This window comes from Pinus tabuliformis, chromosome 7 (genome assembly GCF_031772625.1).
Source record: "Pinus tabuliformis cultivar Carrire ecotype Pingquan chromosome 7, CPIR1, whole genome shotgun sequence".
NCBI classification, from domain to species: domain Eukaryota; kingdom Viridiplantae; phylum Streptophyta; class Pinopsida; order Pinales; family Pinaceae; genus Pinus; species Pinus tabuliformis.
In genome coordinates, this window is record NC_142293.1 from 851,727,027 (window position 1) to 851,742,615 (window position 15,589).

General features: G+C 36.1%; 1 protein-coding gene across 1 annotated transcript in view; it reads left to right on the forward strand.

The window, feature by feature from the left end:
• The window catches only part of LOC149250299 (Ribonuclease P protein subunit P38-like protein), an 82,677-nt gene extending 71,860 nt beyond the window's left edge, over positions 1–10,817 (forward strand). The window contains exon 5 of the mRNA XM_089459018.1: positions 10,262–10,817. Coding sequence (XP_089315144.1) covers positions 10,262–10,333 — 72 coding nt within the window. The 3' untranslated portion in view covers positions 10,334–10,817. The remainder of the gene's footprint in view (positions 1–10,261) is intronic.
• The last annotated feature ends 4,772 nt before the right edge of the window (positions 10,818–15,589 follow it).

The following is a 15,589-nucleotide window of genomic DNA, read 5'->3' on the forward strand; positions in this document are numbered from 1 at the left end:
GAGTTTCCTGATCTGGGGATACATTGCAGAGAAGGCAGAGAGAGATCCAAAAGAGGCAATGCAGTGCCACGTAGAGGCAATGTAGAGCTTCAGAGGGAGTCTGAGATTCAACTGGGAAGTCGAGTTCCAGAGCCAGAAGCTGGGGTGTGAGACCGGAGGGCCAGAGGAATGAAGTTCCAGACAGCAGAAGATTCATGGAAGAGGTGACGCAGATCTACGTAGGTTGACGCAGATGCTGCGCAGAGCCAGCATGGGGCCAGCCATCCAGGGCCTGGATCAGTGTCGGTTCGCTAGTGATAGTGTGAGGTATTTCTCATTAATTTCTCTGCCAGTCAAATTCTCTGTATTGGATAGCTAGTAAGGCATCCAAAGATTGTATTCAGAAACTACTGCATAATAATACAAAACCTTAGTTGCTACATTGGTTTTTCCAGGGACGTTTGTCCAAAAACAACGGTGTCAATTGTGTGTGTGGTTATTTCTTCTTGCTCAGTTATTGTTTCTGCATATAATTTAATTAGTGAAGGTTGTAGTCATATTTAATTAGATATTTATAGTGTAACACAATAAATAACTTGCATGAATTAACAAGTAGGAGAAGTAATATATGTTTGCTACAGTAGGGATTTGGGTCTACAAATTTTCACAAACATGAGCATCTAGCTCATGTGGATTGAACTATGGACTCTTCAACTAATGTAGACCATTGAAGGTGACCCGATTATTCCTCTACAATCCATGATGTAGACTCCAAATTTCTATTTCTATTTCTCCATTTGATTAAACTGTCAAATTGATCTTGACATCGGTTCTTTTAACTTGCTCTTTTTGTCAATATTTTTTCAATTTCTTTAGTTCGGTTGATTGGCAATTGTTCTTCCCATTCTTGCATGGTTCCTTCTTCACCAACCTCTTCTCCTTCATGAAGTTGATATAATTTAGAAAATTAAATATTGGAGAAATGTTAACGACCTTTGAAAAATCTAGATTGTAGGCGTTATCAAATATTTTTCTCAAAATCTTACATGAACCAATTTTCTTGTACTTAAGTTTGTTGTATGTTCCTCTAGGAAACCTATCCTTCCTCAAATGTTCCATCATTGCATCACCTTGTTTGTAAACCTTCAACTTCCTATGTAAACATATCTTCTGCTTATAACTACAATTACTTTGTTGTAAATTCTTTCTAACTTGCTCATGAATGTAATACATAGTTTTTGGAAAATTGTTTTCCACTCCTATCCTCAACTTATGGAAACTTAACCGATTCTACAACACCCTTTGTAGACCTTCCATACTCTCCCTAAAATGGACTTTTTCCAATGAATCTATTCACTGAATTGTTGTAAGCGAATTCAACTTGAGCTATAGCCAAATCACATTGACTTGGTTTGTCTATAATCAAACTTCTCATTAAAATTCCTGGACTTTAGTTAATTATCTTTGTCTGAACATTTGTTTGTGGATGATATGTCAAGCCGTAATGCAACCTCTTACCCATTTTCTTCCAAGGATTCCTCGAAAAATGTCTAAGGAATTGAGTAAATTTGCTTGTAGTGGTACTCCTAGGAAATCCAAGTAACTTTACAAGTTCTTGGAAAAATAGCACAACCACATGTATAACACTATTGGTGTTCTTGCATGGTATGAAATGTGTCATCTTAAAAAATATCTCCACCACCAACACTGAATCATGACCTCTTTGTGTCTTAGGTAGTCCTAAAATGAAATCCATGCTTACGTCTTCCCCTGGATTTTTAGGTATTGTTAAGGGAGTATATACCCCAATGTTTTGGCTTCTCCCCTTGGTCGATTGACAAATTCTGTAGCACTCAACAAACTTCCTCACATATTTATTGACACTAGGCCAAAAAATTCTTTCAACAACCAATGTATTAGTTTTATCCACTCCAAGTGCCCACCTAAACCTATGCCATGTAGCTCTTGAATGAGGTTCAGTCTCAAAGTACGCCGTGGAATACACAATTTATGATGCTTGAACAAGAATCCCATTTGGACATGGAAACCAAATATAATGTCTTGTTCATACTCCATGGTTCTTTGCACGGTTTCCATTCCTTTGCAAAATTTGTGTCTTTTATGTACAACTTCTTCATGTTATCCAAACTAACAAATTCAATATGCATGGTATTTAACAACATTAACCTTTGGCTTAATCCATCAACAACCTTATTAGACTGTCTAGATCTATGTTTTAAAACACATGGGCGACTCTATAAAAGCTCCACCCATTTGAAATGTTTTTGATTCAACTTACCTTGACTATTAATGTATTGTAAGGCATTATGATTTTCAAACAACAAAAATTCCTTCAGTAGCAAATATTGTTTCCATTTCTTCAAGGCTTGGACAATGGTATAGAATTCTTGATTATAAATAGAGTACTTTTTCTTAGCATCACCCAACTTCTCACTAAAGAATGTTGTTGTCTTGCCATCTTGACTCAAGACTGCTCCAATTGTTGAACCACCTGCATCACAAACTACTTGAAATACCTTACTAAAATCTAGAAGCTCCAACACTGGCTATTCAATTACTTTCTTCTTAAAGGTTTCAAAGGACTTTGCTACTGTCATTGTCCACTAAAAAGTTCCCTTCTTCACACACTTGGTGGGTGGTGCACAAATCCCACTAAAGTTTCTGATAAAATTGTTAGTAAAAGCTTTCCAAACCATGGAAACTCCTTACATCAAATGTACATCTAGGCATTGACCAATCCACAATGGCTTTCACCTTTTCAGGATCCATCTTTAAACTCTCTTTGGAAACTATAAAACTTAGGTAAACCAACTCTTTCAACAAGAAAGTACACTTCTTCAAGTTAATTTGTAGTTTCTCTACTTTCAACCTTTCCAACACTTGCTTCACATGCCCCAAGTGCTCTTCCTTTGATCTACTAAGAATCAGAATTTCATCAAGGAACATGATGAAAGATCTTTCTCAAAAATGGCTTCCAGACCTCGTTCATAAATCTCATAAAAGTTCTAGGTGCATCGGTTAATCCAAATGACATAACTAGCCATTCAAACTATCCATCCTTATCTTAGATGTTGTTTTCCATTTATCGCCTTTTGTTATCTAAATCTACTGCTATCCACTCTTCAAATCTATCTTTGAAAAATACTTTTCCCCACTCAAGCAATCCATGAGGTATTCCATTCTTGGTAAGGGAAACTAATACTTGACAAGAATCTTGTTAATAGCTCATGAATCGATGCACATTCACTAGTCACCACACTTCTTTGGTGTCAAAATTGCTAGGATAGTGTAAGGACTAAACTTTCTTGAATCAACCCCCTATTAAGTAATTCTTGTACCTATTTACTTACTTCTTTGCTAGGATAGTGCAAGGACTTAAACTTTCTTGGATCAAAACTTTCTTGAATCAACCCCTTGTTAAGTAATTCTTGTACCTTCCTATTTTCCTAGGATAGCACAAGGACTTAAACTTTCTTGGATCAACCCCCTATTAAGTAATTCCTGCACCTACCTGATTACTCTTCACTTCTCACAAGATTTAATTGGTAAGGAGCTTTATTAGGTAGACTTCATCCTGTAATTAAATCAATCTAATGCGAAATATTTCCCATGGGAGGCATTCCCATTGGCATATCATTGGAAACAATCCCTACAAACTCATCCAACATTAATTGTTGAATCTCTTTTGGTACATTACTTTTCCCCCATCCTCTTGTACCTTATTTGGCATTATGGCCTAACAAATTTTTTCCTTCTTTTGTTCCTTCCATTTTTTTTGGTTGAGCACAACATTGCACAACCACTTCTACTACCACTACTAGCATTATTACTGTCGATCCTTGATGTCTCCTCTTACACCATTAGATATAGCCTATAACATTTTCCATCCTTATTGAATTCATATATATTATCCATTCCATCATGGAAAACCTTCCTATCAAACAACCACAATCTTCCCAATAATACATGATATGCGCCCATCTCCACCATAGTACAATACTTGGTCACCCATGTTGCTTCTCTACAAACTCAACAAGCTTCGCTTTTTCGCAATGACTTGTTGACCCTTCCATATCCATGAAACTCAATATGGATTGGGACAGGGGATTCATTTAAATTTTAGCTTATTGATAACCTCTGTGGACACTGTTGCCACACAATCTAGCAGGGGTCCTAAGAGGGATGCCTAAGGGACAACTACTAGACTAAATGACAACAATGGGACAAAGACCCACTGTCACCCCAGTCATTGTCCCCTGCTCTTTATGAACTTTCATCGATGGGAGGAGTCTCGATATGAGGGAAATCACCCTAAATGATGGGATCAATGATAAGGTATTGAGTGATTTCCAAGGCCCATTCAAAGGAGAAGCTCAATTAGGGGTCAATGCTTCAAGAGAAGCCAAGGGCTCTCCAAGAAAGATTTATGAGGAAGACCAAGACCTAGGGTTAGGGATGTTCAAATAATAATGAGTATGCCTAGGGTCAAGGCTTCCAAGGCAAGGCAAGACTTCTGTAGGGGCTTTGCAAGATGGTTCCTTTTTCAAAATAGGGTTTTTTCTCCACTGGAGAGACCTAGAAGGAGGCCCAAGAAAGACTTAGGGTTTTTGAGTAATCGTAGGAGGAAGACCTCCAATGTGATCACTAGGCCAAGCAAGGGTAGAGAGAGGGTCAAGAATGATTGACTTTCTTGATTTCTATGTGAAAATGACCCTTTAGAAGACCAGCAACCATAGACATTCAAGATGAGCTTTCAAAGATGTAGCTAGGGCTTGATTTTCTCACAAATGAACCATGGGAATTGCCTGAAACTTTGAGGATTCCTAGAGGAGACACCAACGTAGTACCATGTTCAAACGGAGTTGAAAAATTCTTCTTCTAAAGGAATTCGCATGTAGCCCTAGCTCAGCCGTCTAGAAAGGAGGTCGAAATTTTGGGAGAAGAAAAAGAGAAGCGAAAAAGGGGTAGAGCTCATTTTTGGCTTTTTCCCACGTGCTAAATTTTATTGTCCAGGCCATCTTTTGCATTTTGTGGTATTATTTCCTTTTGTATGTGCCCATATTATGCTTTTATCTTCTTTTTAGCTGCGTCAACCTTTGGGGCATCATTCTAGGCCAGACCCATACATGTGGACAAGGAGAGGGGTTACCAGAACCTTATGGACCTAGAGGGGGAAAATGATGAAATAGGGCATGTAATGTGCGGAGGGGAGCGAGAAATGTAAAACGGGAAAATGGGACCACACTACCAAAATCGCGGTTTTCCAAGTAGTGCCCATCCTAAAGCTGCAAGCCAGTAGGGTATATCCCACGGGACTAGGGTTGAGGATTAACCCCCCAGTTAAGGTAAGGGAACAAGACTACAGTCAAAACCCTTCCTCCTTCCAAGTCACCCAATAATCCATACCCAAGTGTGCCCAAGAAAAACGATCATAAGCAAATGAAAAATCATACCTTTAGGATTGGATGGCTCACCTTCAACCATACGATCTCGACAGATGGGTGAGGGGACATATGACTGGCTCAGGGAGCAGAAACATCTGGCACAAATTTAGGAGAAACCTTCTCCTATGGGGTCACCCACTGATGGTGGGTAACAAACACCATATTTTTTATACTCTCACCATCTATGATCAAATTGTAGCATTTACCATGAACCTTGCATTTAGTTTTAAAAACCCTCTTCCTTTGTTCATGTTCCTTTGTATTCTTCTTTTCATGTTTGAGCAACACCCTTCTAAACATAAGGTTTTCACCCTATTCATGCTGAAGTACTACAACATTGTCTCCCACAATTGATGCCTCATTTGTCTACATGACATGAGTCCTAGCTTCATTCCTTCTCCTTGGATTGTACTTCTTTGGGAATTTAGATGATTTTTTCCCTTTTACTCCACATCTATAGCAAGTAATAACATACTTACCATTTTCTCTTCCAAACCCTCTACCTCTGTGAGCATGGTTGTCTTCTTTGGAAATTTGATTACTAGATTCTTCAACTTCTCTTCCTTCACTAAAAAGTCCTCTTACAACCTTCTCTCTCTCTCTACCTCTAAGATTCTTTCCTTTGCAACTCCCCCCCATCTCCTATTCAACTTTTCCTCTACCTTTAAAGCAATTTGGTATGCTTCATCTGTAGTTCATAAATAATGGGTACTCATCTCATCTTGACTCTAGAACTTCAATTGATTCACACACCTTTTTATTCTTTGATACTTTGTCCCTTTAAGTCCTTGTTTGGATGATAGTTTGAAGAATTCTTTCACATATTTGCAGACATATGTCTTTTTTTGTTTCATTTTGTGCTTGTCTACACAAATTTTGCTAGTAATCAACATGTAAGAACTTCCCCTTGATCTTGCTCACCATTTTCTTCTAGATTTTTATCTTCTCGTGCTACTTGTCCACTCTATCTTTATGGAGAACATATCATTAGAGTTCAACATCCCCTTTCAACTTCGTTATTGCAAAATGAACTCTTTGGATTTGTGGACATTCTCTTACTCAAAGTATCTCTGGAGCTCTCCTATCTTATCCAAAAGAGTCTCTTATTTCAGATTCCCATCGTAGAAAGAAACTTCCACCCTTGCATTACTTCTGTCCTTCAGAAATGAGATTAAAGGCTTGGATGGGTCTCTTTCATCAGCATTTCATTCCTCCTGTATCTCATCTTCTGATTCTAAATATGCTATGGCTCTAGCATCTCCAATTCTTCTGTTCTTTAATTCTTCGATTCTCCTTCTCAATTCCTCCAATTCCTAATTCCTCACAGCTCCTCGACTTGCTTCTTTTCACAACGACATCCTTAAGAGTTCTCTCATAGTCCTCAACTAGACTACCATTCACAAGACTTTCTTTTGGCACTGCTTCCCACAACCCATCTCTCAATAGACACAAGTTGAAACCCTCTCTCGAGTCTCCTTGTTGCCATAGTTGCACAGGATATTATCTCGTGGAACCCAACTCTTAGAAGCTAAGTAGTTATGATGATTTTTCAAATTCTCAACCAGGGTTGACCTTGCTTTCATACCACTTGATGCACAATACAAATTTTTATAACATAGCTACAAAACTAGAACAGCAATATTAGAGTGCAAAGACTACGGAAGTAGCTTACATAAGCAATCACAGTATGTAGATGCTCCAAAACTAAATATAATAAATTAAAATGTAAATAACAAGAAACAAAATAATAGGGCTAGAATCTAACTCTTTGCTGAATAATATGCCATGTTGGCCCATGGATTACAATTTGGAGGTGTTTGTCTCTCCACAAATGATACTATTCAGATTAGGAGGCTCAGACTTCCCTGACCATGGGGTGGTATGTTTGCTGAAGCTAAGCCTCTTCTACTACAAATTTGAAGCTGCACCTTCTCTTTCTTCTGTTGCAAACAGTTGGAACTCACTTCTCCTTTTTTAATTCATTAGATTTATAATTTACTCTCAAACTGTTCAGTTCACATGGTAACTCAACACTCTTTGTAACTCTTCACCTCCTCCTAACCTGTCTCTACGAATTCCCAAGGGTACCTTGTGGTCAATCTCCTTTTGACTGTCCTAATTAACTCTTATGCATTTGTCTTTTAGCGATTCTATAGCAGTGGTGAATTTTGTAGTACTGTACCATGCGTCAATTTTGTAGCAGTGGTGAATTTTGTAGTACTGTACCATGTGTCAATTTTGTAGCAATGATGACCTCTTTATTCCTCCTACTAAGCCAAGTAATGAAACATAGGAAATGCATATTCGAAGAAATATTTGATGCTGATTGCATGAGCCCAAGGATACTTCTGCATCATCACTCATCACCTCAGCCTAAAACTCCATTTCTAGTTGAAGTTGATTTCCCATATCAGTCATGACATTGACATGGAGTTCTTGAGTCCGTTGGACTAGTCTAGCCCAAATACATGCAATAGTTGACGAGGTTGGCCAAGGAAATAAGGATGGAATGAAAGAATCTATTTCACGATAGAACCTCAATGATGGTATCATAATATGGCCAAAGATAAACTCAATCTTCAAAAAGAATTTTCATGCACAAAGGAAACTCATGAAATCTTGCAAGCACATAATTTAACCAGTTTAAAGACTGTTAACCACAAGAACTGATTAGGACAGTAGTTAAAAAGAAATGCTAATTTAATCTCTTTGTATACTGTCTAGACTCTACAGTAAAAATGTCCAAATATAAAAGGCTAGGCCATTTCAATCTAGTAAGAAACTAACCTACAAGTGATCTCTTACAAGCTTTAAGTTGGGTGCATCATGTGGCTCCAGTGTAGACTTGATTAAAATTGGAAGCAGCAAGCATGACGTCATACTGTCGAATAAATAGTTACATAGCATAGGACAAGCTTCGAAGAAAATTCAATGGGGAATTCTCACCATGTGACTCTGAGTTTATGATATAATTTTCTCGCCTCATGTTGGGAAGATTTTTATGATTTGAATTCTGAACGAGGAACTTTGAATCTTACTCCTTTGTAACTTTGTAAGTAAATGATATGGAACAGACTTGAAGAATTTATTTGAGAGCTTACAAGTTACAGCCACTCTCTGGTGCTTGTCAGAAAATTCTAGACCTTATAAATGGAATCTGTCATAAGCAGGCTGAAATGTAGAAAAACACTGATTTTTACTTTTGTTATGATATGAACATACTCGTAAAATATGTTTATGACCTCATCCATATCAGTTTGTGCATGAGAGTAAGTGATACAATGAGAAAAACTATCCTCAGTTGGATCTTAATAATGGTGTAAATATTTTTCAACGATTTTAGAACTTAAAGTGAATCAGTAAGGCCGTTGCTTTCTTATGAAATGTCTTGAATGGTTGCAAGGTAAGGGGTAAAAACAAACAAAAGTGAAGAATGCCAAGGTCACCGAATGAAAGGCCCTTTGAAGTATGTTCTTCTTCACTCGTGAACATCTATGGTCTTCGGTCTTGTCACTCTTGAGAGAGTAACTCCCTCGTGAAGATCACATATGTCATGACATTGGAGGAAGTTTGCTGCTTGACTCATGTTCATTGTCTTGGCTTATAGCCTTGGCAGTGTTCTTATTATTTAGAGACTGCCCATGCTTTGGTTGCAAGGACTGTTTCAATTATAGAAATATTTGTTCATAAGATGATACAAGGAGCATTTTAGTGTTCTCATAGCATGCCTATCGACACCATTATTCAAGGATTAAAAATAAATATGTTTGAATACTTAATCAAAATGGCTCCAAATTACATATAATATTATAATGCCATTGAATATTATGGAGCTGATTTTAGCTTTTCATAAATAACTTCTTGAAAAGAATTTTTAGGCGTAACGAGCCACCAAACCAGCATAATACCACCACCATGAAATTAGTGGCAATGACTGGTAGTCAATACATTCTTAGAATAATAGCATCTGCACTTGCCCATGCTAAACCCTCAAACGGGAAAGGTGGTTGTGATTACTCCAATTTTCACATAATACAGTAGAACACATAAGTATCTATCTGATCATTTGTACAATTACAATCTTCCAGCATAAATCAACATTTAAATATCTAACCAAAATAATATTACTCCATAACTACTTGACAAATTGAATGGCTCTACTGTCCCATTGGGAGTGGATCCACTAGTGTTAGGTCCCCTGGGTTGTGACAGTTAGGCTTGGTCATGACATATTCCAATGAGAGTGGATGTCCACCCTTGCTCATGACCTACTTAAAGGAAAAAGTGTGTAAGAAAGAAATTTGATTTGGAGTTCTACTGGAAGGTGCACCTCAGAGAATATCACTTGGAATTTGCACCCAGATTCATACCTTCTATACTTATGCCATTCAGTTGGGGAAAACCACTGCAAGAATAGAACCCTGGTGGACGGCTTAATACTTTATCCACCTGACCTATGAACCAACCGCCCATTAGGATGCTTTTTTTATTCAATTTGGAAAATTTTGTTAATGGCAATATTGTGAATAATAAAACATGAACATAAAAAAATGTTTTTGCATTGCAGAACCTTTTTTAAGGGTTTCTAAGGTCCACTTGAAGGTGCTTTAAAATATGTTGGTCCTATACTTGGCTTTGTAATTAAGATGTACATTAGGAACTTGTTCTTGTTTTTGGAAATGTCCTGCAAAGTTACTGTTGCATATTGTCCATATGTTTGTGTCTCCTCTTTTATTTCATGCAGAACTGAGATTCTGGATTTTGAATCACACAAGCTTGACTGTAATATCAGTGCGTGACTGAACCTCTTACCGCAGGTAATGCCAGTGGAGTGGAAGGAGGATCACAACACAAAATTTGGAAAGAGTAAACATGAAATCACTTCTTAAAAGGTGAAGCAGTAACACCATGCTCTTTTAAATTCCTTCATTAAATATCTGTACATAAATGTAATAAGTATTACTGACCATTCGTGTGACAAGAATCAATGGATGTAATCAAATCACAAAGTGTGGATAATTCCAGTGGCTGTAGACTTTATCTTAACAGTTGCACTCTTGCTTAGTGTCCTGATTCATTATACTTCAGAGTCTGATCTAGAACTAAATGAAAATGCCATGTTAGCATGGTTAATGCTAATAGAATGCAGAATATAACACAACAAAATAGCCGAAAAACAGATTCTGTAAGGATAAAGTTAAAACCATCCACCATTGTTACTGTTAGGTCTATTGGTTCTTTACATTGGGTGTTTTTTTGGGAGCAAGCTTTAAAAACTTTGCCTTTAAAAAGCTTTGGCTTTTTATCTGAGTTGGGATGGTAAGGATGGAGATGTTATGGGTGTAAAACTTATTTTATAGATTGGGTTTTTTTTGGGTCTATGTTCTTTTGTGTGTTATACTTTAGATTAGTTATTTGGGTGTGAACTTGGTTTATGATATCATATAAGTTCCAACATGTTATGATACTTATGTCACGAGGGAGTCTACAAAAGTAGTGACTCTTGATTGTATGGTATAGGAGATTGTTTTGAGAGATTCTCAAAATAATATTGGGAAACTCTGAAGATCATCTTCCAACATAGTATTATCAATGATCTTGTTGGATGATGCACAGAAAGTACAGAGGGCATGCCATAACATATGATGGTAACATGTTGAGGTGAAACTTATCGACTGTTTTGATGCAAGTCAACATGACCTCATCAGCACTACTATATTCACAAACTACTTCCTGACCTGAGCAACTGTACATCGACTAGACCATCCACTTGTGTGACTTCTCGAAATCACACTTAGAAATACGCTTGACATTTAACAAACAGTACAATACCAACAGCTAGCCTGCAATATAAAACATACTTGCAAGATTCTATGCCCCTAAGAACACGGGCAACCCAACGCTCCACTTTGCGATTCTCACCATGGGATTTTATATTTATGGCCATTATTGCAGAGAGCAATTCCAACCTTGTGCAAATTATATTGGATCCACTGAAGAAATTATAGCAAACGACTTAATTAAACATTTGACAAAATCTGGAGATCTTCTTTGTTAGCAGACTTGTTTACTTGTATAACCAAAGAAAGATTCTTCTGAAAGTGTGGTTGCACACATACCCATTACAAGTACACTGTTTATATCAGAAATGACAGCGCCTTCCGGCATTGTGTATGACAAATGCATGTTGACTGTTATGCCAACATTGCACAAATTAATTCCGTCCTTTCACAGATTATGGTGCAGTGCACTAAAATTACGTCACAGGATTTACTAAAGTATTCGATAGAATCTCAAGCTGACAACCCATAGATCTACTTTATTAAAAAAAAAACCACCTAACGTACATCCGAGAGAGCTTTCATCTGAAACCTCTCTGTTCACAGTTCCATCGCAATCATGTCAATGCAGTCCTTATACTGTTGAAGGACAGCGGGACTAACTCCACGATGCATCCTGATAACGACGGTATTTTTCAACAGCTTGTGCCATGTTGCCAGAGTATGAAGGAACGAATACATTACTTTCTACTGATACAGTATAATATAAGCCAGAGTATGAAGGAACGAATACATTACTTTCTACAGATACAGTATAATATAAAGCAGCCATTTGGATTGTATGCATCATAGAGGCAATCGTGATAAGCTTGAGAAGTCCAGATTGTAGGTAGGTCGGTCACATTGGCTCTGCCTTCATAATGGTTTCATAACATAACTAGGAAAATGACAACCTGGGCCTCATCTTGGTTGAAGCAATTTAACAAAAAACCATAACTCTGCAAAACAATTGAGCATAGAGGTTCATTTTACAGTCTAGTAGTGTGTAATTACAGTTCCAGTTTAAAATAAAAAATAAAAAATATTTTCTAAATAAAAAAGTTATAAAAAAGTGTTGTAAAGTAATTATAATATAAAAAAGTGTTGTAAAGTAATTATAATTAAAAATAAGATGTTTAAGTTTATAAAAATTAAGTTTTTATGATTAAAATGTTTATTTGATTATAAATATATACTTTATTATTTGGTTATATATATATATATATATACATTCTATTTCGTATTCACAAATACAATTTAAACAATAAAAAATAATACATTGTATTTTATACTTTAAAAAAATTTACACTTTAAAGAAATTTACACATGTAAAAATTTAATTTCAGATCCATATTTAAAATAGATCTATAATGGTTAAATCATATCCGAAAACTAAATATAAAAAAATTGCGTTCTGTAAAGGAATGGTATATAAAGCTGTTGGAGAGTATTTGGGTAGCTGAGATTTTACAGTTCCCCGAAATTCTCCGCCATATCAAATTTCCGAATTCCGATCATCCAAGATTTGCAATAGCACGCTACAGTTTGTCAAAGTAGATATTATAAAATATCCAAATATCAGGTGTGTCATGTGATTAGTTATGTTATTAGCGTTTGTAAAATTTGAGTTGTCTGCCTGTAGAATCCGGAGCATCATATATTATTTATTTTATTTTTTTACAGCAATTTTTAAAGGATAAACAGAACATGACAGCTGTTAATTGAAAATTGAATATGAAAATAGAGTAGTTTAATTATCAGATATTTTTATTTTTCTGGTTGAAGTTGGGTTATAATTTTTATTTTTATTATTTACAATGTGTTTTTTTAATCTATAAATAAATTTATCATCTTCAAAAACAGTATTTTTATGGTTTAAAATGTATTTTTAATACATAAATAAATTCAAACATTTTCAAAAACTGTGAAAACACTCCGATTGTGAATTCACTTACCATTCCAAAAAAATCCCGGGCCGATTTCCAACCAATTCCACTAAAAAAATATTATAAAAAGGTCAAAAACATCTCATAGTTAGAATATGTGATGATTGAAAACGTAGAAAAAAGTGTTGAAAATATGGGAGACGCCAGAGCCCAGCGCAGCATATTATACTGAAATTTAAGCTGGCAGACAGCCCAGAGGGTGCATTTAGTTAGAAAATTAGTTTGAGAAATAATACAAATTAGCACAGTGATATAAATTAAATGATTGGATAAAAATTAGAACACTTTTTACACTTTTTTATCATTATTTTTTTGATTTGTAAATAAGATTTATTACAATATTATGGTTTATCAATACACATGTCCAAAAAACTCTACCTCTCTTCATATAACATTTGTAGATATGAGATTTCTTAATTAATGGATTTAATTAAAGGGGCAAAAAAGGCATAATTATTAACAATACACTGGTAGGGCTAGATTGTTCTCTGCTGAAGATAATTGCATTTATAAACTTTTTGAACATATTTACATTATATTCAGTCCATGACATCATACATCATCAACAATTATGTAGACAAAACAATAACATCAACAATGTAGTGGAGCATTAAATAAGAGTAGAAAAAAAACGTGGACAATAGAAATACTAGGAATTAGGTCAGAGACTAGGGAAAAACCCCGCAAGGGGGAAAATCCAACCTGATTCTTCTTCTATTAGATATTTATCAATTGTTTAGTTGAGATACAAAGTACAATGAGAATGGGATAATCACATCAGGCCTCCTAGGGCCAACCCAAGTTAGTTCACAACTTTGTTTTTGAACTGAACGAAACAAGTCCAATAGAGTTGTTGTCATATCATTGTCACATATAATATGAAGATCAAGATCAAGATCACTGTTATGTGATCCGTGAAAGTCACTGCTATATCTGCCATGTCATTCATCAAAGTCACTACTATCTTTGCCATGTCATTCATCAAGATATTTGCCACACAACTAGGTTACTGCCATATAGGATCTCTGCCATGCATATGGATCACTGATCTGTATCAAAGTCACTATATTGAGGTCATTGACATACTTGAGGTTACTGTCAACTAGGGTATGATATTATTGTCATCAAAATAATTGTTAACAAGAGTATGATATTAAAGTCATGAAAGGACAATCGTCATAGCCATATCGCATCACGGTCAAGGGAAAGTAGATTATAGTTATATTTCTATGTCACTATAGTACAAATCTAGGTCATTACTATTATCATTGCTATCAAGGTCAAACTAATAGTCAAGGGTTGTAATCATGATGGCCATAGTACATACAACAAGTTGATTGTCATATATCATCACTTGTGATGCCATATCCAATGTCACTGTGTTGCCATATCAAATGTCATCGAGTTGTCATATCTAAGGTCACTGTGATGCCAAAATTCATTGTCATGTTTCCAGGTCCTAGTCATATTGTCAATGTTCTCAAGATCACTATCTCATAACTGTCGCTTGACATATAGATCACTATCTCAATGTATACAGATTACTATCCATATATAACATGGAGAATTATTGTAAGATTCCTTTCGGAAAATATTCAAAAAGTTCAATAAATTTATGAGTTTGTATCAGAGTTTTCAGTGGTGTCTTTTGTCGAACAGTTAGACTACACAATGTTGTAGATATTTTCTGACAATTGCCACCTCAATAAATACACACAATGAATAAAATGCACCCAAGTGAAGCTTACAAGGAATTCAATCTGATATATTTAATACCCATAAATTTGCATACATCTGATGTACATATAATTTTTGCCACAATGACCACACAACACTACAAAAAACAAGTTGTGGATGTGAAAAATTCGGCACTCAAGGAACCCCTACTGCAGAAAAATTGAATTTACTTTTCCTACTTGATTTTAATATACATTATCAAGTTATTTTCTGAATAACACTGAAGTAAATTACTTCTGCAACCTACACCAATTTAATTTGATTACATGAAACAAGAAGTTGAGCAAAGAATAAGATACATAGGACAGTTATTTTTGGACAAAATAGTCCCCGGAAAAACCCAATGCGGGAAAACTGGTGCAACAGCGTTGAGGGTTTTCTATTATTAAGCAGTAATTTGAATACAATGTTGGATTCCCTCCAGACAATACAGTTACAGAGAAAATATAATGGCGGAACACTGAGTGAGATTACCTCACTTCACCTAGCAGTTTCTGGCTGATCAGACAACATAACTGGTTAACCCTGGCTTTCTCTGTGCTGGCCTTGCGTAGGCCCTGCGTCAGCGTTACAAGCTCTGCGTCAGCCTTGCGCTATCTCTTCTGCCTCCTGGAGCTTCTACGTCAACCTCTCCCGGCTGTTC